Source organism: Rattus norvegicus, chromosome 2 (genome assembly GCF_021556685.1).
Source record: "Rattus norvegicus strain SHRSP/BbbUtx chromosome 2, alternate assembly SHRSP_T2T, whole genome shotgun sequence".
Lineage (NCBI taxonomy): Eukaryota > Metazoa > Chordata > Mammalia > Rodentia > Muridae > Rattus > Rattus norvegicus.
The window spans coordinates 41520001-41546548 of record NC_141535.1 but is presented as its reverse complement, the minus strand read 5'-3'; the positions used below and the strand labels follow the sequence as shown (position 1 = coordinate 41546548).

The 26548-nt window shown below is 41.2% G+C and overlaps 1 protein-coding gene across 3 annotated transcripts in view; it reads right to left on the bottom strand.

The window, feature by feature from the left end:
* Positions 1-26548, bottom strand: part of Elovl7 (ELOVL fatty acid elongase 7) — a 69232-nt gene that overhangs the window by 25977 nt on the left and 16707 nt on the right. For 2 of the 3 annotated variants that reach the window (XM_087626015.1, XM_087626018.1), the window contains exon 2: positions 3076-3207. In XM_087626015.1, coding sequence (XP_087482141.1) covers positions 3076-3139 — 64 coding nt within the window. In that variant the 5' untranslated portion in view covers positions 3140-3207. Of the gene's footprint in view, positions 1-3075; positions 3208-26548 lie in introns of those variants that run through there. The other variant, NM_001191844.1, reaches the window with a different exon arrangement.

Sequence of the window (26548 nt, the reverse complement as noted above, 5' to 3'; positions counted from 1 at the left end):
CCTATTATGTTCTTTGGTTGGTGGTTCAGACTTTGAGAGCCCCAAGGGTCCAGGTTAGTTGACTCTTGTTGGTCTTCCTGTAGAGTTCCTAAACCCTTTGGGACCCACAATCCTTCCTCCTATTCTTTCATAATCGTCGAGGGTGGCTTTTGAATGATAAGCACCTTTGCATTTTTTACTTAGCTCAAAGCTGTTTAAAATCTAGCATCCCATAATTAAAGAACTGCAATAAACTCTCTTCTACTTTACATATTAAGCCATCTAAACGTTTCAAGGCCCTGGAATTTTCCACATGAAATAGCCATGCATCACCACCGCTTCTCCAGCTATCAGAAAACTAATAACAGTGAATTTTCCCAAGGCCATACAGGATTAGAACCAAAGCCAAGAATACACTTGAAATACTTGGCTCTTGATCATGCATTCAGCTCTTCCCAGGGTACAAAAACAAAACTAATGCCTCCCTGAGATCAATACCACACTAAATAAACACAAGGGGAAACTCTCTTGATGTACCTGGCAGCAGCTTTACAAAGCTGTAAATCTTAATACAGATCCTTTTAACACTGCTAGACCTTGACAGGAAAAAAAAATGGAAGTTAAAAAAAAAAAAAAGCAGAACTTTTTTTTCCTGGGAAAGTAATGTGTTACTTTCAAAAGTATCTAACATAAATTGTAACCATCTCTGGGTCTATCTGTGACCTGACACTTCCCCTGGTAACAGAGCTCTTTCACACATCTTAGCCCACAGGTGCTATTCTGACTTTGGTTTTATTCACAAAGAAAAGGAGAAGGTTCAAGGTCACCTAGTTAGTGTAGGATAGTAACAAGCTGGGCGTAGCTCTTTTCTTTCTACATCCCATGACTCCCAAGTCACCTCCCAACATTTCAAGTAAGTATTGGATTCAGAAATGTGATGTTTACCTTCCCTGTGCCTCTCTCCAATCTCTTGTATTTGCAGAGTGTCTCTTGGGTCTTCTCAGACTTTATTTTTAATCTTCTGACATCCTTGGCGACCCGTTTTTCCTACCTAGTATTATTTAGCTTTTTGATGGAAGTACTTTTTTGGTACAAAAAGTAAAGAGTTGGCGATAAAGGCTTTTCACATAGTAATTGAATTAAATATAATATAATAATTTGAATTAAAATATTGTGTCTTTTTAGGGTCATATGACTAATTGACACCATCTGAGTCTTCTTGGCTCTTGAGTTAAGGATTACCTGCATTCTTGAATTGAAGATAGTGAATAGTAAGGTTTGGATTGCAAAGGGTCTTATTCTAAAAAAAAAAAAAAAAATCTGTTCCCAGGTCTGTCTAGATGGTTCGGTGCATAAAGGTGCTTCTGTGCAAGTCTAACGACCTATGTACCATCCTTAGAAACCACATAAAAATGGATGGAGAGAATCAACTCCACAAACTTGTCTTCTGACTTCCACACATACATCATGGCACAAATATACACACAATAATTGTTTTAAATTTTACCTCATTCTATTTGGGTTCCAAGTTCAAATACTGAAAACTGGGTGAGCAATGTGCACCTCTCCTTTGAAATACAATTGGAAGATTAAAGTTTATATCAAATATGGAATTTGGAACAATCGCTATAAATCATCAGAGAGAGATAACCTCTAAAGAAACTGGCATAGTTTTTTGAACCAAGTAAGTTGAAACTTTCAAGGGAAAGAAAAGAAAATAGGAAAATAGCTACTCTACTTGTCCTAACAGAGTAAATCTTATTTGTCCTTGACATTTTTGAGGGACAAAACTCTTGGAAAAACTTCAGAGAAGTAACATTGCTCTTTTGCAGCTTGGGGAGACAGATGCGGCCCACAAAAGAGTGTCTTCGCTGGCTGGGATGTAGCCTCATGTGTGACAGGTGGGATTTAATGAACTCCTGGTTTCTGGCCAATGAGTGAGTCACTCCAAAGTGGTTTTAGTGGTAATGATGTGTATATTAATACTACAAAATAATGACATGACAGAATGCTAATCATAACTAGGAAACACCGGTTCTTGGGTTGTTTTTTTTTTTTTTTCTTTTTCTATGTCTTTATCAACATTTCTTTAAGTTTATCGACCTTGGGAAAGTCACTTCTCTGGTTTTAGTTTCTTCTGCTCTAAAATGAGACATTAGGTTGGATTGGGCATCTCAGGTCTATCTAAGTTCTAAGGCATCCTGAGTCCTTTCCTATTCTAAAAACTTTTCTACCTTTGTTTTGCTTTTAAGACTTACCTAGTTTCTAAAACATTGACTGGGGTTTGAAAACTCACTGACAGACAAGTAAAGAAAGTTTATTCATGAGACTAGGTGTGGCTCTGTTGTACAACACATACTTAGCAGATACGGTGCAAGACCCTGACTTCAACCACCCACAGCAGACCCACCACCATCAAACATCACTCATCACCTGCAAGTGGCCCAACTCTCCACAGAAGACACACATATAATGCTTCATGTATGGTTGTCATTTGTACACTTTAAACTCAGGTGACACTGCATGTTTCGAAACATTTTTATTACTCCCTGCTCTGTTTGCATCACCTCTTAAGGCAGGGGCAGGGGCAGATGCAGGGGCGGGGCAGGGGCGGGGCGGGGGCGGGGCGGGGGCGGGGCGGGGGCGGGGCAGGGGCTGGGATGGGGCAGGGACAAGAACAGATACAAGGGTGGGTCGGGAGCGGGGGGTGGGACAGGGGCAAGAGTAGGGGCAGGAGCAGGGTCAGGTCCAAGTACAGTTCTTCATTCTAGAATCAGTGTTGTCAGAACTTTGGTTGTTAGTGCCGTGATTTCCCTCTGGAGAATTAGTGTATCAAGCCTCCAAAGCCATTTTTAAGGGTTACTGGGGTGAGATGTGCCATCACATAATCATCCAATTCCATCCCATGGATATAAGAGTGTTTTCATTATTATAAACATCATCAAAAACACACATATAGATCTAGCTGTAATGAAACCCTGGCCACTGCCTATTGGCTAACTAGTAATAAAGGAGTATGAAGTAGTTAAGGCTCTTATTTTGTTCCAGATAAATCCTATTAATGTGGGAATTTGATATAAAAGAAAAGATACTTACCAGCATCTTTGATCCAATTATCATAAAAACGCACAGTCCTCGATGTAAGATCGCTGAACGCCATTTTCTACAAGATTCACTGGCTCTTTTAATGGGTTTTTCAGTAAAACAGTGCAGAAACGAGCTTAAGATCTATAAATGCAAATAAAAATAAGCTTTTAGTAATACAATATTTAAAATGCTAAAAATTTAATAGGAACTGGCAGGGCAGCACACTCTTGCTGAAGGGAAAAATGCATTAGTGATCCATGGCAAATGCTGACATAGTCACAAACACTTGAGATTTTCCATTCTTCTGGAGATGCTGATAACTTCACTGAAGGGTGGTGTTTCATATACATGAGACAAAAGGAGGGAATGGTTCTATAACAGGAACATCTCCTTTTTATGTAGAAAAAGCAGGTCAAGAGCAGGCTGAGTCACTATGGCCAGGCTGAAGGGAAAGTCCAGAAGATGAAGAAGATACCCAGAATCTCAGAGACCCAGGCCTTGGAGCCATCTTTATGCCCAATAAAGTCTTCTTTGTGTGAGCTTCTGAAAATATTTATTTTATTATTTTTAATTATATGTAGTATGTGTGAGAGTATGTGTGTGTAATACATGTATGGGTGCCTGTGGAAGCCAGAGGTGTGGAATCTCTTGCAGCTAGATTTACAGGCAGTTGTGAGCTACTTGACATTGGTGCTAGCAACCAAACGCGCAGGCTTCTGCAAGAGCAGTACACTCTCAACCATTGAGCCATTCTCTAACCTCCTAAATTTTTAAATTTTAGTGGTCTCTCGGGATTCTCACAGCATTTTTAACCATTAAAATGCCAACTACTAGTTTTAAAAACTAGCGGAATGAGGCAGAAAGAGGGGAGGAAAACCAATAAGAATCAAGGAAAAGAGCCCTGTTGATTCAGACAGGTTGACAAGAATTATGGTAAAGAGAAATCTCCTGAGTAAGATGTCCAGTGGAGGGTTGGGGATTTAGCTCAGTGGTAGAGCGCTTGCCTAGGAAGCGCAAGGCCCTGGGTTCGGTCCCCAGCTCCGAAAACAAGAACCAAAAAAAAAAACAAAAAAACCCATTTATAAAAAAAAAAAAAAAAAAAAAAAAAAAAAAAAAAAAGATGTCCAAGATGTCCAGTGGAGACAACCAGCCCTGCTACATGTGACAAGACACTATGCGTCCTTAGGATCTTAGGCAGGAGGACACTGACAGAGACAAATCAATGGAATACTCAGAAATACGTCAAGTACATTTGAGACTTTAAAAATGTATGCTGATAATCCTGAGAGGTATGCTCTCCCACACTTTAAAATCTCTGGAATCAACGTATAACCTACAAATGGAAGATGCATCATAAATTAATGGTATAGTGAATCAAAACCATCTGGTGAGAGAAGATTGGAAATGCTCTAGAGGCGGATGATCATACAACAGTGTCAGTGTGCTCCCCGCTACTGAACTTAGTTGAAAAGGTAAATTTTGCATTATACATATTTTGTTGCACGCACAAAAGAACTCTTCTAAGTTTACCATAGGAAATCTGACTTCTTCCTGGCAGTATAAAACAAAGTTATTTCATGTGTGTAATTACAGAAATAAAATAAGGCATGCAGCATGTGAAACAGGTGACATCTCAAATCAGGGGACACTAAATAATGAGACACTAATGTCCACTCAAATGATGATACAGCTGGATAGGCATTAGGAAACAAAAAGACAGCGATCAAAAGCTCCCTGAATCTCTCATTATTCATACAAATTCGAACTCCGAATGGACAGAAAGATGACAGCAACTGAGATTGCAAAACCTCGATGTGGGAAAGGCCCTTCTAAGACCCAAATCTCAGAAGCTGAAGAGAAGACTAGCAAATTAGCCATGGAAAAGGAAGGAAAGAAGAAGGTGCTAAGAGTACAGAGGGCTGGAGGAGCACTGAGACTGCAAGGAGTCGACAAGCTGTGCCGGGCTTCTGAGAAAGGGTCAAGAAGCAAGCAGTCGACACTGGGCAGTGGGCGGGAAAGTGTTCCCATGCACACGTGAGGGGCTCCAGCACTTCCTAGGAGTTTTGATTCTGGGAAATCAGATGAAATCTAAACCCTCAACTCCACCCCACCCCACCCCCATCTTGGTGAAGGAAAAGCCTCTAGAAGGCTGCAAGGGAAGTTTCGCCTGGATATTAACCTGTATGTTTGGAGTGTTCTACTGTTGGCTGGAGACTCTCCACTGAAGCAGAAACAAAACTCCAAAGAGGTCTGTACATTGGACACACAAGATCTGGGGGCTTCAGCTTTTTCCTTCCCAAAGATCTGGAAAGATCAGGAACTTAGAATGTGAATGATGACTACTCCTAGCACATTTGAAGCAAGATTTCTCCAACTTGACAGTGCTGACATTTTGAGTCAAATATTTCCTAGTCATGGGGACCTAACATGAGCATTATGGGCGATTTGAGACAACCTGGCTTCTCTCTACTAGATGTCAGGAAACCCTACTCTGTGGTTGAGACATCTACAACAATTATCAAATGTTTCCCTGGTGAACAAAAGTGTCCAAGGTTTACAGTAATTATCTAGATCACCATCTAGTGTGCCTTCACCAGACTAAAGCAGCTTAGCAGCCATGTGCTTGTTTAGTGTGAAGTTGTTCAAAATCATGTGTGTTTTTCCTTACAGATTAACTTCAATGTTTTTTCAGTTATAAGTTACTATGGAGATTCTGGGGATTGAACCTGGATATTCTGTCAGAGCAGCCAGCACTCTTAATCACTGAGTCATCTCTCCAGCCCAGCACGGTGCAAATACAAGGCTCCTCCCCCATTACCTTGGCCCTGCATATACTTCTCATAACTTGCTGGGATTTCAAGAGAGATGCTCACTGTGGAAAGTATCTATCACCCTCAGCAAATACAAAATAAGCTAAAGGAAAAAAATAAAACCTACGTTCTTCTGCCAGACAAAATGGACTCTAAGTAAAACTTGTCATGAGATATAAAGGGGTCAAGAAGATAAAGGGTCAAGTTCATCATAAAGATATAAGAAAGGGGGGTTGGGGATTTAGCTCAGTGGTAGAGCGCTTGCCTAGCGAGCACAAGGCCCTGGGTTCGGTCCCCAGCTCCGAAAAAAAAAAAAGAAAAAAAAAGATATAAGAAAGGCTGAGTGGGGCAGAATCTTAATAAAGATTCTACATGTGAGGTCCTGGGTTCTATGTTGAGTACCACACATGAGTTGGGGAGGAGAGGGTAAGAGAGATGCAAATAACACCTCAGCACTAAATACAGAAAGCAAATACCAGCAGATTTAAAGGGAAACATGGACTGCAATACAAAAATAGCAGAAGATTCCAATCTACCCTTTTGAATAACACATCGATCACCCAGACAGAAAATTAAAACAAAAGGACTTGTAACCAACAGCACAATGCACATTGTTCTCGGGCAAACAGAATATCCTCCAGGATAGACCAGAACACAGGATCACAGAACAAGGGTAAGAAATTTAAGAAGACTGAAACCATATCAAGTCTCTTTTCCAACCACAAGGCTATGAACCTAGAAATCAACAGCTGAAGGAGACCCAGAAGAGTCACGCATATGTAGAAAGACAACAGCCTATTCCTGAACCGTGAATAGGACTAAAGGAAATCAAACGGAACTGGAAACCACACTGAGACAAAGGAAACAGAAACAAAACTTAGGGGCATAGCAATTCTAAGTAGAGACTTGTTAGACTCTGAGTGTGAAATGCCTGCCACAGGATCCTGTGTTTGATCAGATGCCCCCCCCCCATAGTCATGCTGCTTTAGAGGCTGTGGAATCACTGTGGAGGTGGGGTCTAATTGGAAGAAATGAGTTATTGGGAATCACTCTCTGCTTTGTGACTGACCCATAGGATAGCTAACCAAGGACCCTATGATCCTGCTACCATAAATCACTTACACCAAGCCTATCCCACCATGAAGGACTGTATTCCATCCGCAATAAACCACCCCCTTTAAATTGTGTTGTCAGGTGTTTGGTCACAGCAGTGAGAAAAGTACCTAATACAAAATGTTGTGGTAACAGATGCCTGCATTTGAATTGAAGAATTGTGTCCAATAAAATGTAACCATCACACTTAAAGAAGAAACCACAAGTTTGTGAGGGAGTGGGGGGGAGAAATGGAAAGAATTGAGGGGGGAAGAAGGAGAGGTAGCAATGGTGTAAATACAGTACTCATATATGAAATTCTCAACAAAAGTTAAAAAAAACGAATGTTCTACATCAAGGAACTTGGGGACAAAGATACGATAAAAAACAATAATAATTAAAAATGAGGTCCAAAATATGGAGAATGAAGTAACACAGATCATCTTAGAAATGAGGGGAATGTCTCCACTTGAGTAACAAAATACAATGAGAACTAGAAAGACAAGTTGTATGAAAAGTTAAAAGGTACAAAACCTTTTGCTATAGTGAAAAGATTCAAACAAATTAAACTAGAACTGAAAGGAGGCATTATGACAGATGTCAGGGAAAATTTTGCAGGGTAGGCCAAAGTAACTTATGCGTATTCTACATTTATGTTGGTGGTTCCTGGACATGAACGATTCAGAATCCCTGAGTCAGAGGTTTGGTCCATTTAGAATCAAGCACAAATCATGACAGGATTTAGTTAATAAAAGTCACCTGGATGTGGAAGGCATTGGAATCCAGGTGGAATAGGAGGCATCACTGATTCTGGGTGAGATTAATCTGATGACTCACGAGAGTTCCTGTGAGACAGGAGGGCTGTGGGCACCACGTCCACATCCACAGAATAAGGAAACTGTCCCTTTAGGGGTGAAATGTGAGGTTCTCAATCACTTGTGAGAGAAAAGTCATGACTACACCTCAGTTCTCAGTACATTTCAGAAAACTAGATTGTGTGTGTGGTTGTTCAGGCAAACAGAAACACAACCGAGTCAAATATCAATAAAAATAATTAATCATCTAACCTATTTTTCAAACGAAAATGCCACTGAGTCAAGGGATATCACTTGCCATAAGTAACAGAGCAATCAACTGTAAATACCTAAACCCAGGAGGGAATATGATCTCTCACAGAACAAGGCATCCAAACACAGGGCACTTCTTGTGAGTGAGAAAAGAGCTGAGCTGTTGCTTTTAACGGAAGAGACGAGGGGGTAGCCATTCCCGCATACTACGAGAAGACGAGAAGACAGACTCTCCCTCCCTCATCTTTTCCTTCCTTTCTTTTACAAGGTCTCCCTACGTAGATGACTCTCATTTCATGCTCCTCCAGCCCTCGCCCAGGCTCGAGACTGCTGGGACTGAACCATACCCAACTAGTATTTCTTTTTGATAGTCTAAAAGCCTTTTGCATGATCTCCAAGAAGGCTCTCAAATGACCCATTTCGTAAAAGTCTCATAGGCTAGCACCTAGCCAAGGTACAGCAATGCATGCATGTAATCCTAGCACTTGGGGAGCTGAGAGGGGATTCGAGTCAAGGCTAGAGTGTGCTGCTTAGGGAGATTCTATGTCATCACAACACACACACACACACACACACACACACACACACACACACACACACCCTCAGGGAAGAAGAAGTAGGGTCCTGAAATAGAATGGTCACCCACAGGGATAGAGGAGAGCCTAATCTAGAGAAACAATGTAGAGCATAACTGTAGCTTGGAAGACTGCCCAAGCATCGCATGTTCTCATGTAAATGAAAGTCCAAAGCCTGAGCCCACCCAAGTGCTTGCTACCCTTCTTGCTTCGGGCATGTTCCTGGCAAAAGGATTTTGATTTCGGTTTAAACATAGCATGATAAATAAGTTAGTAAGTGAAAGATGCAAATAAGTTACTCTGCAGCACCATGTAAGACCTTTCCAGTGACTTCTGTGTATCTTCTGTTTATACTTATCTACGCCGAAGTCTCTTTGGAACAGATGCCGCACTGTAAATCTATAAACACAGGGCGGTCTAACACTTGCAATTGTCATTTTATGAGTGCCCTGGGCTGAAGATGCTCTGTTTGGAACCTAGCCTACATAAATACAATGGGTGTGCCCTACCCCCAATAGCAATGACACAGGATACCTATTAATGTGGTATGAACATCCCAGGCTTGCCTTTCAAAAGAAAGGGTTGGAGTTTCTATACCAATCCGGATTCGGAACTAATATGTTTTCTATGTCTTCCTTCTATTCTTTCATCTCAAAGCTTACTGCCTCCTTCCTCCTTATTTGAAGGCCTTACGAAGAATTGAATCCTCTAGGAGAGATGACATGTGTGCATGACCTACCAGACTAATTCAGATCACATTTCTGTCTGGTTCAAGACCTATGGCCCAAACATGGGTTGAGTCGGAGCAATGAGACAGCCATTTTGGCTTCAAAGTTCATTTAACTTCACTGTGCAAACGTGACAACGTGTTAAATATACAGGAGGCGGAGACACCAGTAGGAAATAGGATTTTGCTGACTTAGTACTTTAGCACAATACTGAATATCGTGCTGCTGAACTGTTTCTGGGCACTCATGACAACAGAGAGGCCCTCCCATATAAGTTGACAAATGAAAGTCATTATTTCTGGTGCCACATTTGTTTCCTATAAGCGGAGAGAGATGAGGCAAACTGGACCTGTTCAACTCACAGCGGGTGTAACCGTAGCAGTAAGTGCCACAGAGAAGCGCAGTTCACAGACCCTTTCTGCAAGCAACATCAGCAAGTGAAGTCTTTCTAGTAATGGGGTAAGTGAAGTTTGAGAATTAGAAAGTATCCTAAACACTGTGCCCCCTGGAACCAATCAGACGAAGTCATCAGAAGAATTGCTAATTACTGCAAAGACAATTTAAATCTTACTCATGATCCAGTGCTAGTACGGTATTGAATTAACCAGGTGCTCAGTGGATAACTGTGAGATAAGTTTGTAAATCCTGTAACCTCGGGGGAAAAAATAAAACAAGGCAGGGCAGATGCCCACTTCAATTGCTTTCAGGTGAATGTAAAAGTTCTCTCCCCTGCACTTTCCCCTTCTAACAGAATTATCTCTGAACATCTATGTGTCTATATGTTTTGTAAAAAAAAGAAAAAAAAACTGCTGTGGAGAATGCAATCTCATTCTTAAAATATGATTCCTAAATTTAAGCAGCTTCCAATCTGCTGGAAAAGACGTCTGTCTGCTTAGGTTTCTATGATGCAAAGGAGGCCAAGCAAAGAGTTCCTATGGAACAGGAAAACCTTGTGGGTGTAACACACCTGTCAGATGCGCCTGACCCAGAAGGAAGGCCCAGAAGAGAAGAGGGAGTATACGATGTGAGCCTTAAGGACAAGAATTCAATAGGTAAAAAGAAAGGCTCACACCTGGGAGAGAGGGGAGGAAGACCGTGCAAGCAGGCAGACCTCCAAGGGGTTGGGGAACCAGGAATCAACCAACATTTTTAAGTATCTGTTATATGCCATGCACTATTTTAGCATTAATGATAGAGTGAAAAACGAACAAAAGTTCTGACCACATAACATAAAAAAAGCCTGAGTATGTTTGTAGACTAACTGTTAAGACCTGGGTAACTCACAAGGTTATGGACTAAAGAAAGATCTCGACAGAAAAGGTGAGCTCCAGTGGTACTTACTTGACCATGCAGGAAGCCAAGGAAGCCAGGCTAAAGAATTTTATTAGCCTGAGTTCTGTTGACAAGGAGCAGTCATTACAGGTTTTTCAAGTTGGGAATCTGTCCGTCAGTGGGAGATTTGGAGAGATTAACTGGCTGGTGGGATCTAGGGCTGGGAAACTGAGGGTGTGGTTTAGAAGCAGGGTAAACAGGATTGGATTGGATTGGGAAAGATGCCGTCTAGAGGCCCTTCTTCCTCTGTGATGTGTCCCTGAGCTAGCCAGACAGGGATAGCTTTCCTACTAAGTCACGGTGTAATGGCAGTCCTCATCTAAGACAGGACATACTGCACCCTGTCGAAAACTCTTGTGTTTTTAATTCTTATCTGTCCCATTTATCAAGAGGGAAGGAAGAGTCTAGGCCTCGGGATCTTTGTATTCCCAGTGTGTAGATTGATACCTGTCGGGGAGCAGAAAATATCCGTGGTACGAGTGAATAGCTAAGTGTATTAAATTGTGCACCCTTAAAATTAATAGGTTAGCCCCTGGCTGCCAGTACTGAAGAGTGTGACTTCAGTGCAACAGAGGGTCTTTATAAACATAATGAAGTTAAAGATGAAGTCACAGTGAGACGGCGCAGCAAGTAAAGAGAGCTGCTGCTCAGCCTAAGGACCTGGGTTCAATCCCTACGATCACATGATGGGTGGAAGAAAAAAAATAACTCCTATTAGTTGGTCTCTGTGCTGTGTGGTAATACACACCCCAGCCCAATAAATAAATAAATAAATAAATAAATAAATAAGTCATGAGACTGGCTCCAAATCTATTATGACTTGAATCTTTATAGAAGGGGGAAATCCAGGCATGGATAAACACACAGGGTAACTGAAATAGAAGCACAAAGTTGACCACCTCCAAGCCAAGACAAAGGTCTGGAATAGACCCCCTCACACACACACACATACACACACACACACACACACACACACACACACACACACACACTTCAGAGAGAACACTGTATACCCCTTGATCTCTGACTTCTAATATTCAGAACCACGAGGTAATACAGTTTTGTTGTTTAAGCCATCCAATTCATGGAATTCTGTTAGAGCAACCCTACAAAACTCATATACCAAGTGAATATGTTCATTGGACTTAAGAGGGAAAAAAAAAAACAGCATCAGAACCTAGTATTCAAGCCATGCTTAATTACGGCAAGAGGTGATAATTAACCCGGGAACAGTACAAGTCTCTTGAGAAATGCCATAGGAGGGGACGGGGCCGAGGACAGCACCCTAGGGAACACCCATGTTTGAGAAACAGGAAGAGAATCCAGGGACAAACGCAAGGAAGCAGCCATCAAAAGTTATAGGTTAACATCTAAATGCCTCCACATACTGAAGAATTAATTCACTGAAATGATTAAAGGACACACAAACACAACATTTCATAGAAGTAACCAAAGAAGGAGAACCCAGTTCAGACGCCGTCCTCCTTAGCTACCTCCCTTTGTTTCACCTTCCAAACCACCTTCAGTCAGGTCTCTTTAGTTCTGTTTTCTCTCCCCAAGATCTCACTCTATCCTAAAGCCATCAACACAACTTTGCACTCAGGCCTTCACCTCACCAAAACTGTTGGACACAACAACTGACTCGGTCAACCACATAAAGACTGGATTATTAGATATAGTTTAAGTTGGCTAGGTGCTGGAAAGAAAATGATTTAATCATTAGTTGGAGTAAGTGAGTACTTTGAAACTAAAACTGCGATAGAAAAAGAACTGAGTATAAATTGAAAATATTAAAGTATAAACTGTTTTAAAACATTAGTCTATGAATACGTGCTTTTAATGCCAAGTACTTACAGAGTTTCATTGCTCATACTTAAAAATTAAGTGTAAACTGTTCTCAAACAACACTGAGTGAGTGGAGGGTGGGGGAAGACTAGGCTCAAAATGTTGTGGGAAAGGAAATACAAAACATCTATACGGCAAGTAGACGGTGTGACCAGAGCTACCCAGGCACCCACAAGAGAGGAAAAAAATGGAAAATTTTACAAATAGACCCAGGGGTAAGGGGTAAAGAAAGGACACTAAAAATGAAGAATCGGCAAAAGCTAGGCATGATGACATGGTATGGAGCTGTAATCCCAGCACTTGGGAAATCTGAGGCAGGAGGATCTTTTGTTCCAGTGGAGTCTGGGTTACTGGGCTACATGGTCTGCCTGCCTGATACTCTGCATAAAATACATCCATGGGAACACACACACACACACACACACACACACACACACACACACACACACACACACAGAGGGAGAGAGAGAGAGAGAGAGAGAGAGAGAGAGAGAGACCGACCCCAGCCTACGATGAAAATGTGATGTAACTAAAGCAACGAAACTCTCTGTAAGTACTTGGTGTTAAAAGCATGTGTTCATAGACTAATGTTTTAAAGAAGAAAATGGAGTAGGGAACAGAACTAATGTAAGAATTGCGGGAGCAGAGCATCGCTATTGAATTAGGAAGAACTGAGAAATAAAGTGGTCATGGCTAATGAGTGCTCACCTGGTGTAGAAGGCAGTGGAATAGCCAGATGGAATCAATAAGCCTGAAAGCAACCTCACAAAGCTCCAAACAGGGCAAGAACATCCTATACATAGAGGACTCATCCTTCCAAGTGCAGAGTTCAACAGAAGGAAAGGAATCCACGCTCAAATACATAATATACACTTACAATATATACTGAGAAAGTTAGTGCTATGTAACAATTGCAAGCCCAACTGTGGTTGACAAACTTATGTAAAGGGAAAAAAGTGTGCGCATCTGTGAGAAAAGTCAGAGACTTAAGTGAGTAAAAATTATACTATGTTCATGGATTGAGAGACTTAATATTATTAGGATTATCAATTATCAAGCTGGGCGTGGCAGCACAGACCTCAGGAGCCCGTGACAGAAAGACGAATGCCCTTTCCCATAAAAGCAGAGGTATCAATTATCCTCGTTTATTAGAACAATAACAATCGAAGTCCCATATACTGAGCATACTGCCTAATAACCTTACTTACTCCTAGGTATTACCTGAAACGGAATGAACCCTTGTATTCACACGTAAAACCCTGAATGTAACTTCTTAGGCCAACTTTATTGATAATCACCCTTAACCAGAAACCACTGACATGTTCCTCAGTGTATAAATGGACAAACTGCAGTAGAATCAAGGGAATCCTATTCAATAATGAAAAGAAAATGCTGGTGTTTGTTGGCGATGCAGGGGAGGTCTGAAAGTAATCTGTTCTTACTGGAAGAGTTGCGACCCTGAAGGAAGGTTTTGGACTGCAGGGGCCCTTAGGCTCTTCAGCTGAAACCAGCACAATTATGAACGATTTGCACCCAATACTTAGCTCAATTGACCTCCGGGGTGTTCCCCATTTTATATTGTATTTCTCCAGACATTTGTAGGGAGAAGTGGGAGGAAGGTGGTAAAGTAAATGATTTATTTCAAGCACAAAATCATCCTGGGCACCCTGGATAGACCAGGAGCAACGGAGTTGCACAGGTAAGTGTGTGTGCCTATGGTTAACATGCTGATTTTATTGGTGGTAAAAGTAAGATAGGAAAACAGGGGAATTGGAATCTCAAGTGAGTTCCCTTGACCATAACTGCTCATTACGAGCCATGACCAAGTTTAATCTCAGCACCAGAGCGCGGCCTATCATTAGCAGCGATTCTAAAATGAAATCATGCTTCAGTTGTTTAGAATTCAAAGAATGACAGGCATTTCATTTCCTAGACAAGATCCAAACAATGATTTACTTAGCCCTTGATGGAGGCAAGCATGTTTAGCTAGAGGATCTTGCTTACAGAAACAGGCCTTCAGCAAAACAGAAGGAAGAGGGCTAGAGTCATAGCTCAGCCATTAAGTGCACTGGCTGCTCTCACAGAGGACCCTCGTTCAATTCCCCAGGACTAGCTACATGGTGGTTCACAACCACTGATGACTCCATTTCCAGGGCTTCCAGATTTCCTTAGACCCCAGGTATGCACATGCATACATGCCCGTGAAATAGTTATGTACATGAAATAAAAATATAAAAATATAGATAAATAAATAAATAAAACCTTTATCAGAGCCTCCAGATAATCCAGGGGATGTCTTCCACCTGGAGATTTTGGTCTACCTAATGTTCATCATCTTTCTGAGGTTCTTGAAAAAAGTCCTATTTGCAGGGTTTCATTTGCCTCACATGGGTAATTCTGCACTATTATTTAGATTTGGAGTAGTTTATGAGAGCTATTATCACTGTTGCTTTCTTTTTCAAGATAACACTAAACACATATGGATGTTTAAGTGAATGTTTGGAGTATTTAAGAAAATGAAATAATGCATTTCTGATCATGATCAGGGCCTACAGGAACAGGCTGGTCCAGCCTAGGGTAATACAATTTGGATTCTTTCTCAATATTTAACACATACTTTTGTCTTCCACTGATAGGTAAAGACCCTCACATGCTTAAGGTTTCTCAATATAGTGATGGTGGGTTCATCTATTTATTAAAGGCTTTTTACAGCCCACTGCTTAACATCTGTCTATCTATACGTCTTAGAGGACCTTTGTGTGGAACTTAGGACATCAGAAAATGTTTTCTGTTTAAAGTAAAGGATTGTTAACCCATTACATAGGTGCAACTATTCAGCTGAATCAAATATGCAATTACGTAAATATACAATCCTACAGCACATTATAGCCATTTCCGCCATGCCAGTCTCATGCAGAATAGTGGGGTCAGTTTTCTGGGCTGCCATCTGATAAGACAAGATAGGCATCCGTGCCACACTAATTGTTAAGTATTTGATTTCAGGGCGGCTGGGATGGCTCAGTTGGTAACATTTACTGTAGAAGCACAAGGACCTAAGTTTAGATTCTCACACTGGTGACAGTGGCACATGCCTAGAGTCCCGTCACTGGGAAAATGGACAGCAGGCTCTCTGGAGTTACCTGGCAAGGCTGCCTAGCTGAACTCCAGATTCAGTGTCTCAAACCACAAAATGAAATTTGATTGATGAAGACACCTAGTATCAACTTCTGGCCAACATCTGTACATACATATGGACAGACATGCAGACGCACAGACAGACAGACGAGACAGAGGCATGAATGCACACATGCACAGACACATGTACTCATAGACACACGAGCACTCATGTGTGCAAACACACACACACACACACACACACACACACACACACACACCACCTTGTTTCACATCTGCATGAACTTCTTATTTCATATCGTTAAAGGGCACTTTACTTATGGACATACGGTGTTGCCTCTTTACAGGAATGGTGGAAAAGATACTTTAATTGAATGTATGTAATGTACAGTGCCAAGCTGAAGAAGGTGGGCCAAGGAATAAATGTCCACATGTTCTGTCAATCAATAAGTCAAAAGATCACAGTTGACAACCACTTTGCTGCCTTTGTTGACATGAAGGCCTGATTTTCCCCACTTCAAATTTAAGTCTGAAGTTGAAAAAAAAAAGGCATATTCCCTTGTGAGAAAAAAACAAAACAAAACAAAACCAGCACACATAGCAAGGCCAGTTTTTCGCCGTTCTGTTGATTAATCACATCTATTTGTGGACCTGCCCTTTACTAAGCTGCGCTTGATCTCCTCAAGAGCTTTTTCTTTAATGAGATTTGATTCTCAAAAATGTGAGGAATGTTTTCATTAATGTTTGTTGTCCTCCCCTTTTTTTCCCCTAAAACTTTGGGATTATCTGCATTTTATTCTTCAGAGTCATTATTTAACGAAATCCTCATAGTTGGAAGGAAGGCACGGTTCACCTTATGTGTGTACAGTAAAGACAGAGACCAGAGTGTGCATCGTTTGCTGCAGGTTCCAGGCTAGTTCCAACACTGGCGATCACTTCCTAAGAACACAGAAAGGTCCTGAGGTCCCACCCTTCTGCTGGTGGAGAAGCAGCAGCATGCTCTACTCCTGCTGCTATAAGTTCCCTGAACATTTCGTGTGGTTCTGCTTGGACGGTAAACAGAAAGAGACAACGTTGCCAAGGCTGCTGAATTCGGCCAGTCAGAATGCACCCAGAGTGTCCTCTCCCTCTGTACACCGCCCATCACTAACTTGGATAAACATAGAACCGGATGATCATGTGAGCATTTTAAGAGAACGACATGCTGTGAAAAGATCAACATTGATCAACCACAGAGCTTACTTAAGAATGCCTTTACAGCGTAGCTACCCGTGGAGCTGCCCATCATCTGGTAAATTCCCGAGTATTTGCTACCACACTAATAAAGATGGAGGACAGAACATCTCATCTCTGTCTCCCGGAACTTCGAGTAGCCCATTGTCTCAGACTACCAATTACATGAAATTACAGTCCCATCAGTGTACTTTACCTTTCTCTTCTGTATTTTCCTAATGTGGGCAATATTTACTTTTTTCCGACCTGTAATTGAAGTATAGACATTATGATTCCCCCACATTAAATGTAGGAACAGAGTCCTTTAGCCTTAGGTAGGGTGGGCTCATACATGTTATACATCTCATGTCAACATCAACCCAAGGGACTTTAAAACGTTTGAGCTGCGTGCCCTGTTGAAGGTGATACCAACACCTTTCAGATCCACTCAGAGGATGCCTAAAGAGAGGAGGCACGTCAGTCCTGCAGATAACCATCTGCCTTTTCTGCATTCAAAGGTTTCCTCTGAGTTTTGTTTTTAATTGTGTTTATTTACTTATTTAATTATTCCTATGCTAGAAGTTGGATGTAGGCATGCTCTAAGTATGCTATCTACTGACCCCTCGGGAGTTCTTATCTGTCCTGATTTCCATTCTGCTGGCCGGGCCTCTCCTTCCTCCAGCCCTGATCATGTCGTTCTGTGACTGTGCTCATGCATGTTTCCATTCTTCTGCCTTTCCTGGGCCCTTCAGAGGCTTCTTTATAGCACATTCATGCATTGGATGTGGAGAATGGACTACCTCAATGATTGGATCTCTATATTTCTCTTGAATTATCCATGTGGTTATTTATTCCATTGGTTGTGGTTTGTTGGTGTTTGTTTGTTTGTTTGTTTGTTTGTTTGTTTGTTTGAGACAGAGTCTCATTCTGTAACCCAGCCTCCCCTGTACTAGAATTGCAGGTCTGAGCCAACACGCCTAGCTTATTACAGTCACGTCTAGTACTATGGCAGTAACTCCTAAATCGATCCTATAAACCCTGACATTTTGCTCACGTCAGGGTTATTGTCTCTGCCTGCTCTGCCTGCCAGCCATCATTACAAGGCAGGCATTTCCTGATCCCCAGAAACCCAGCAGTCCTAAGGTGAACCCATCTCTCCTACTGTGTCCCTGGCTCATGGGCCTTGGCCCACCATTGCCACAGGTTTCCCTGCCTTAAGTTTCCTTTGATACATCTTTCCTGTTGCTCTCTGCCAACTGGACCACTACAACACAGGACTCTGGCCTCTCTTGGGTGAGTGCTCTCTCCTGAGTCCTCAATGCAAACAAACCAGAGTCTCTGCTCACAAGGTGCACTCCTGCCTTTCAGCCTGGGGAATCCCACCTCTACTGTCACAGCCCTTGAAGCCACGTTTAGGGTCAACCTTATAGCCAGGAAAAACAAAAGGAAACAACAAAGCAAAACAAAACCCCAAACCCTTCTGCCACCATCCTTTGTGTCCCTTTCAGGAGATTCTAATGTCTCCGTGGAATGCGTCGCATCAAGTCAGCGTTCTCAGCTCCATTTTCTGACTCCATTTTGCCCATTCGAACTTCCACAAATGCACTACTCTCTGGTGTGTAAAAATATTTTCCCCTTCAGTAAGCTATTCCACACCAGCTCCACCCCACCCCCCATCCTCTTCCCACGCCTAGCAATCCACATCTGTCTGTTTTTATGATACTGATTAAAGCTATCGTATCGGTTCCCAGATATGATATCTTGCTGATTAAAGCCATTTTCTCTCCCCTGTGGGTACATGCTAAGGTTGTAGAGACCTGTCTCTGCCTAACTAAAATGTTTCTCCTGAGTTCTAGAAATACAAACAAACAAAATAAAAATGCTCTATGCATTCATTCATTCATCCCTATGCGTTGGAACAGTCTGGAACTATTTGTTTTCATGTCTGTCACATTGTTCCATATTAACAGAACAAGACTTTGGGGAAAAGGGGTTAAAAGACCACAGTAAGATTTATAAAGAGGACGGAGGGCTGGAGAGAGGGCTCAGCGGTTAAGAGTACTTGGCTGCTATTCCAGAGAGAGGATCCAGGTTCAATTCCCAGCACCCACATGTCAGCACACAGCTGTTTGTAAATTCAATTCCAGGGAACAGGACAGACACACATGTAGGCAAAACATCAATGCATGTAAAATAAAAACAAATCATAAAAAAAGATTTGTAAGAGGGGAGTGGCCACTAGGACTAGACAGAGACAAGGGATCTGAGAAATGAAAGTCTGAATGGGAAGTTCAATCTGTCCTCTGGGACACTGCACTCTCAGGTACCAACACTGGTGTGATCACGAAATTACAGAAATGTACAAACAACTCAGATAAAGTCCTGGGACTTCCCTGCAGCTGCTGGGTGGGATCTGTAAGACAAGCAAGCGCTTCCTGCACTGGGAACACTGTCACGATGGCCTCAGATGAAAGCCGTTCCTCTTCTTTCATAAATGATCTAAGAGGTTCAAAGGTCAGGAGGCAACAGAAGACAGCCCAGCCAAGTGAGGCTCTTTGCACCATCAAAGAGTCCTTTCTCAGCCCCAAACAAGCCTCACCCACCAAGAATCTTGGGGCTTCTACAACTAAAAACAAAGCAAAAACTGTATTGATGAGAGTCTCGGAAAGAAATGATTGGTTCTGCAAAGAATATCCTTGTAAGTAAACATTACTGGAAGCAGTTGGGACCTATGAAATGGGTCCGTTAGGGCTTCGGAAAAAGTCTCAGGTCAGAATGGAGCCTCTGATGACCTGATTGCCGTAATCACCACGGAGTGTCGGAGTGAAGCGATGTTGACAGATCCCTGACGATCTATCCCTGATATCAGCTACCGGCTGTGTCCTGAGGCAAGGGCACAGGAAGTTGCCACCCACTCACTCACCCATGAGGACAGCAGCACCTATTTAATGAAGGCTTAGGACAGGCTTCCTGCTTGTGTCTTCATCTTAGCTCACCTTGCACTGCTTCACAGCGACCATGTGAAAGAGGTATCTTATCTTTGGGTATACAAAAATTAAAATTCAGAGAAGTCCAGGCACTTTGGATCAACAGCTACCAAACTGCACAGCAAATAGTCAGGTACCGAATGGGTGTCAATCTACATCCATCTACAGTCCTTCATCCTTCAGAAAGTGAAAAGAGAAACAAGACAAAATAGGCTTAACCAATCAGGCAATGTGTAGGACCACTAAGGTAGGCGGATGGAGAGTCAAAGGTTAGCTGGACAATCATACCCACCCGGATGGCTGTTAAAACCAAAACAAAGAATGAACAAAAGCCACTGACAATAACAAGGGTCAGTAAGGACACGGGGAAAGTGGAACACTCATAATGTCGACGACTGTGTGCAATGAGGCAGCCACCATGAAAAACAACTTGTGGTCCCTCAGAAAGCTAAACAAGGAATTACCATAGACCATCAATCCTACGCCTAGGAATATACATTTTAAAAAGTCTGTATATGAATATTCGCAGCAGCATTACTCAATGGTAAAAAGGTAAAAACTAGATGAGCCAAAATGTGGTATGTCCATACAGTGAAATAGCACTCAGCAATGAAAAGGAGTGGAAAACTGATCCCTGAAGTAACATGGATAAACTCTAAGTGAGTCACAGGTTAATGGCTGGGGCTGTGAGTGTATGTGGGTATGTGATTGCCTTCAGAACCCCAACTTTCATTCTTGACTACTGAAAGCTTTCAGTCTGTCCGACTTTGGTCCGTCTTGTGCTGGTCCAAGAACTTCATCTCTAGTGGGCAATGATTATCCTTGGCTTCCCTCTTAAGGCATCAGTTCCAGACACCTGAGACAGAACCATGGCCCTTTCCCATGATTCCCTCATGCATTATCCAGAAAATTCCCACTCACTTTGAATTTTAAGTAAATGTTTGAGGGCCCCGTGAAGCACTCAGCTCAGAGCATCAAACATCAGCGGAGGCAACAGGCAAGGGTAGCAGTGACAGGGGAACTGGCTCATGGCCAGGATCCTATAGGGGTTTTTGAACTGCAGCAACACTAAAAGATGCTCTCACAGGAGCTGTGGTGACTGCTGGCAGTATTTGTCCTCCAGTGGATCCTCCTAAAGGATTCAGAGTGGACTCACTCCAGCTCTAGAGGCATTATAAAGTCCCACATTGGTTTTGGAAAGACAAAGAGGATGTCACAAAAGATCACATATGCTCTTATTCACACAAATATCCAGAACAGAAAAAAAAAGACGTTTTGTTGCTTAGGCCTGGGCCAGTGGGGATGGGAGAGCACAGGGGATGACTGTTGACACTGATGATAATTTTCTGGGCAGGGGACACTGCTCAGTGGATAAAGGTGCTTGCCACCAAGCCTGCTGATCTGAGTATGATTCCCAGTACTCATGTGGTAGAGGGGAGGTCCTCTAACCTCTATGTGTGTCATGGTGGGAAACATATTCCCGTATACACACACACAAATACACAATCAATCAGTCAATCAATACGTCAAAGTTTTAGAAAAGAAAATGGTCTAAGGTGGATTGTAACTGAAATAGAGTTCAGTATTTCTCTCTCTCTCTCTCTCTCTCTCTCTCTCTCTCTCTCTATCTCTCTCTCTCTCACACACACACACACATTCTCTTTCTGTCACACGCACACATTCTCTCTCTCTTTCTTGCTCTCTGTATACATATAATATATATTTTTATATATAAATTAGATTAAAATATATGTATATTAGATATTTATATATACATATACACACATAACACATATGTATATTATATATATATATATATATCACTGAGGCACACTTTAAATGTTCTGAATGGATGCGATGTGAACTATGCCCCAATTGATGTTGCTTTAAGAAATAGCTGGTTTTATTTTTAATTATGAAATTAATTATAAATAAATCAATTATAAGTAAATGATTCATATGTAAAAACAATCAGAAAGGATCACTGGATCTTAGGCAATGAACCTGGGTCCTTGGGAAGTGCAGTATGCACTCTTAACCACCGGATCTCTTTAGGGCCAGTTAATGCTGTTGTTTTTAAACTGAATAAGCCAGTCCTGGTGGCCTATGACTGAAGACTGGCAGAAAGATCTCAAATTCAAGACCAGCCTGGGTAACTTAAGAATACTCCATTTCAAAATAAAATTACATTAAAAATAATACATATTATATTACACATGTGTAATGTGTGTATATAAATATCTAATATATACATATATTTCAATCTAATTTATATAAATATGTAAAATATATAAATTAATTTATGATTATATAATATAATTACACACACACACACACACACACATATATATATATATATATATATATATATATATATATATATATATATGTATGTATGGAGAGAGAGAAAAGTAAGTAATGTAGAGTTCTTGCCTTCCTGGAGTTCAGAGTCAAGCACACAGTTACAGCAGAAGTCCTGTGATGTGGCAACAAGCAGCCCAAGGTGCTTCATAAACAGCACAGGTTGGGAGAAGATGGTCATCCTGGAGGCAGTCAGAGCTAAGCAGACCGATCACAGGGTAAGTGAGGCTCCCACGAAGGGCATCATCATCCCACGGCATCAAAGATGCCTTGAGAATACGTAATGGAGTATTAATTCAATCTAGTCCAAGTCCATGGTCTGTAACTCCAGTTCCAGGGGATCTGATGGCCTTTTCTGACCACTACAGGCACCACACTCATGTGTGCAAACTCACATACAGAAACACATATATGCACATAATTAAAAACAAAGCTCAAGTATTTCTTAAAACAACGTTAATTGGGATAAGTTCACATCGCATACAGTCAGCACATACTCAGTCCCTTACCAATAATCAGACTGACCTCTAAACCTGAGACGGCCGTCATTCACATTATTGCCAACATCCCTAGTTGACCATATGAAGAAGTCTCACAGCAGAATAAAGGGGGAGCTGCAGCCAGCACAGCAGTTACCTAAGTAGGAAGAGTCCCTCAATTCAAAGTCAAATTATCACAGATTGAAGGTTATTATAGAGTGGAAGGCTATTGGGTAAACAGACCTGTTCAGTCTATTCATTGGTTCTAAAAGAGAGCTAGCCTGTCAGTAAATATGAAGGTCACCCTTAAATAAACAATTAAAATTTGAGGCACCCGTAGGTGTTAGTAGGTTCTGGAATAGTAGGTTAGCAGAATTAGGGCCCAGTGGGATAGTTCAACAGGTCTAAGCTTCCTGTGAATTCTGATGACCTGAGTCCCTGGGACTGAGAGGATGGACTTGTGGACTCAAGAGTTTTCTCTATTCCTGTGTCTTCCACACATGTACTACGGCACATAAGCTACCCCGACTTCTACCCAAGGTGCACACACACACACACACACAGACACACACTCTCTCTATATATATATAATATTTATTGCATATATATTATATTTACTACATATATGTATATATTATATATTACATATAATTATATTGTATATAATATATATAATTATATATAGATGCATTCATAAATATAGAATATTTATAATAAAATACATTATATATAAGGAAAATACATATAATACATTATATATATATACCTATATATATATTAAAAAGCAGAATCATCTCTAAGCAGACACAGTTAGTTCTTTTAGCTTTAATTTTACAACACCACATTCTTATCTAGACCTGGACCCCTGAGTGGACTCAGCCACTTTCACATTTATTCAACCTTGGCTTTGTTTATGCGACGAACTTCAAATGGATGACTTGGAATTCACTTTACAAACAAGTTTCTTGGGCATGACTGGCCTTGTGTCAACTCAGCAGACTGTCAGACCATGGCCTTCCATCACAAACATGTGAAGTGATTTCTGTGCACAAGAAAGTCCTTCAGGGCCTGGCCACAGAAAACCCACAGAAATACAACACACACACACACACACACACACACACACACACACAGAGAGAGAGAGAGAGAGAGAGAGAGAGAGAGAGAGAGAGAGAGAGAGAGAACGTACAATCGCCTGGAAGACCTTGCTCTGCTGTGGAGTAATTCTGAACAGCAAGAGTGAGAGCTGGAGACTCTCCTTCCTTCTCAACTGTGAATGTCTCCTAAAATCTCTGCTCTGTGGAAGACTTCACATGGACCACACTGCAGCTGGGAAATGGGAAACTCTAAGACAACTCCCCAGAGCGCTAAACCAGCGCCTTAAATCCAAAGCTCGTGTGGAGTTTTAAGGAATGGCTTTTCACTACACTCTGGTGGGCTGTAGAACAATCCAAAGTCAAAGCTACTATTACGTTTAACAAGAAATCTGAGTTTAAGCGGATTAGTGTAATTCTGGTGTGATTTGTCTAAATCATCCATTCGAAAATACTCCTCATCTTTTTTTAAATGTGTCTATTCTCTCCCTCCTGTATGAGAAAATAAAACCACTGGGAAAACTAAAAAGGTTTTTAAAAATACATATTAGGACTTTGTAATTGGGAAAGAATTTAGGAATATACAGATCTACACCTAAACTCAGATAATTAAATAAGCAGACAAACATCTTTTTCTTTCCTTAGCAAAGTCAGAAGACCCTCAGAGGTCCATGCTTAGTGGATTATTTGAAACGTAAGAATTTTAGAATGGGGGTTGGGGATTTAGCTCAGTAGTAGAGCGCTTGCCTAGCAAGCGCAGGACCCTGGATTAGGTCCTCAGCTCCGAAAAAAGAAGAAGAAGAAGAAGAAGAAGAAGAAGAAGAAGAAGAAGAAGAAGAAGAAGAAGAAGAAGAAGAAGAAGAAGAAGAAGAAGAAGAAGAAGAAGAAGAAGAAGAAGAAGAAGAAAAGAATTTTAGAATGGTTCTCTTATAAATATGAACTATACACAACAAAGTTTTAAAATAAATTAAGTTGGAATGGTACAAGACTTGGGCCTACTGAGCACAGAAGGAACAGTAGACTTGATTGTAGCCCCTAAGTTACGGGACTGAGTGACACCTCGGGCAGACAGGAGGAAAGTCACAGAGCAGTAAGTCAGAGGCTCCCCAAGACCAGAACCCAAGACTGAGCTCTGTCAAGTTACTTGATGATCTATGATCCAAGCAGCTTGAATCTGGCCAGGGCCCTGCAGGATTAAGGACATGGTTCACCTCGAGTACTGCAAAGTCTAAAGACTTTATCTTAATAGATCAACTCCTTCTAGGCAGGAGTACAGGTTTATTCTCCTGTGTCCCAGCACATCCCACACTACCCAAAGTCAGTATTAGAAAGATAAACTAGGGTTGGGGATTTGGCTCAGTGGTAGAGCGCTTGCCTAGCAAGCGCAAGGCCCTGGGTTCAGTCCCCAGCTCCGAAAAAAAAAAAAAAAAGATAAACCAACTTACACCATAATGAAATTTTGAAATAAGGATGGCACTAGTTATCTGGACCAGGATTTCTTAGAAACTAGGGTGTGTTGACAATGGCACAGAATGCTCTATTCAGAAGTGGCTCTTCAGATGCTCACAAAACTACTGGGGAGATTTTATACAAAATCTTAAAATGTTATGACCAACAGGTAGCCAATTGGGAAAAGTAAGTTGAAATCTATATGTTTGGTTTCTTTTTTTCTTTTTTGGTTTGGTTGGTTTTTTTTTTTCTTTGTTTGGGTTTTTTTTTTTTTCTTTTCTTTGGTTTGAGACAGGGTCTCACTTAAGAGGAGGAAGGGTGATCTTGAAGTCACTATATGGTTGAAAATGACTTTGCATTCCCAATTCTCCTGTCACCACATCCCAAGTATCAAGATTACAGACAGACACTGCCAAGCCTAACCCCGAATTTCATATCAAAATAAATTTCAGGTGGATCAAAAAGGTAAAAACATGAAATTCATATAATACTTAGTACTGCGGAGAGCCCAGTGTGGGTTCCAGAATAGTTCTCTGATAACACTGTGACTTCCTATAATCTATAGTTGGTTAAGAATAAAGAGCTTTAAAAATGTTTGGTGAAACCTCAAATGATTATTTTATACTGTTGGAATAAGAAAGGACTGTCTAACTCTAAGAAATCAAGAAGTCATAGATTACAGTATTAACTAAACAAGACCACCTAAAATTAAATATTTGTATATATCTAAAACTAAGTAAATAAAAAAGACAAAAGACAACTATATCTCTAAAAGTTACTTTCTTTACTACATAAAGACTATGGACAAATTAAAAACAAAAGCATCAACTCAATGAGAGAAATCCACAAAAGATACAAATAAATGAGAAAAAAAGAAGATACAAATGCCTCCAACAAATTGTGTCTACACACACACAGTCTCTCTCTCTCTCTCTCTCTCTCTCTCTCTCTCTCTCTCTCTCTCTCTCTCTCTCTCTCTCTCTCTCTCTCCAGCAGTGTGGCAGGTTCACATTTTAATTTAAACATTCTTTCCACTTATCAGCTTGGCTGAGTTCCTAAAGTTTGGGAACCCATGCTATTTCAGGTATGAAGGAACCTCTGTGCGCTGTGGTGGCAATGTCATGGCTGTAACTTCTGTGGAATGAACTGGCAAAACCTAGCAGGATACAAATGGTCCTTGTGTGTACTTACATTTGTGTGAAGGGCACAGATGCGAGGTTTGTATGCTATGATAATCAGTTAACAGGAAAGAAATAGAAACACTCCAAATGGCCACCGATATGAGACTTTAGTAAACTGGTATATTCTTACCTTGA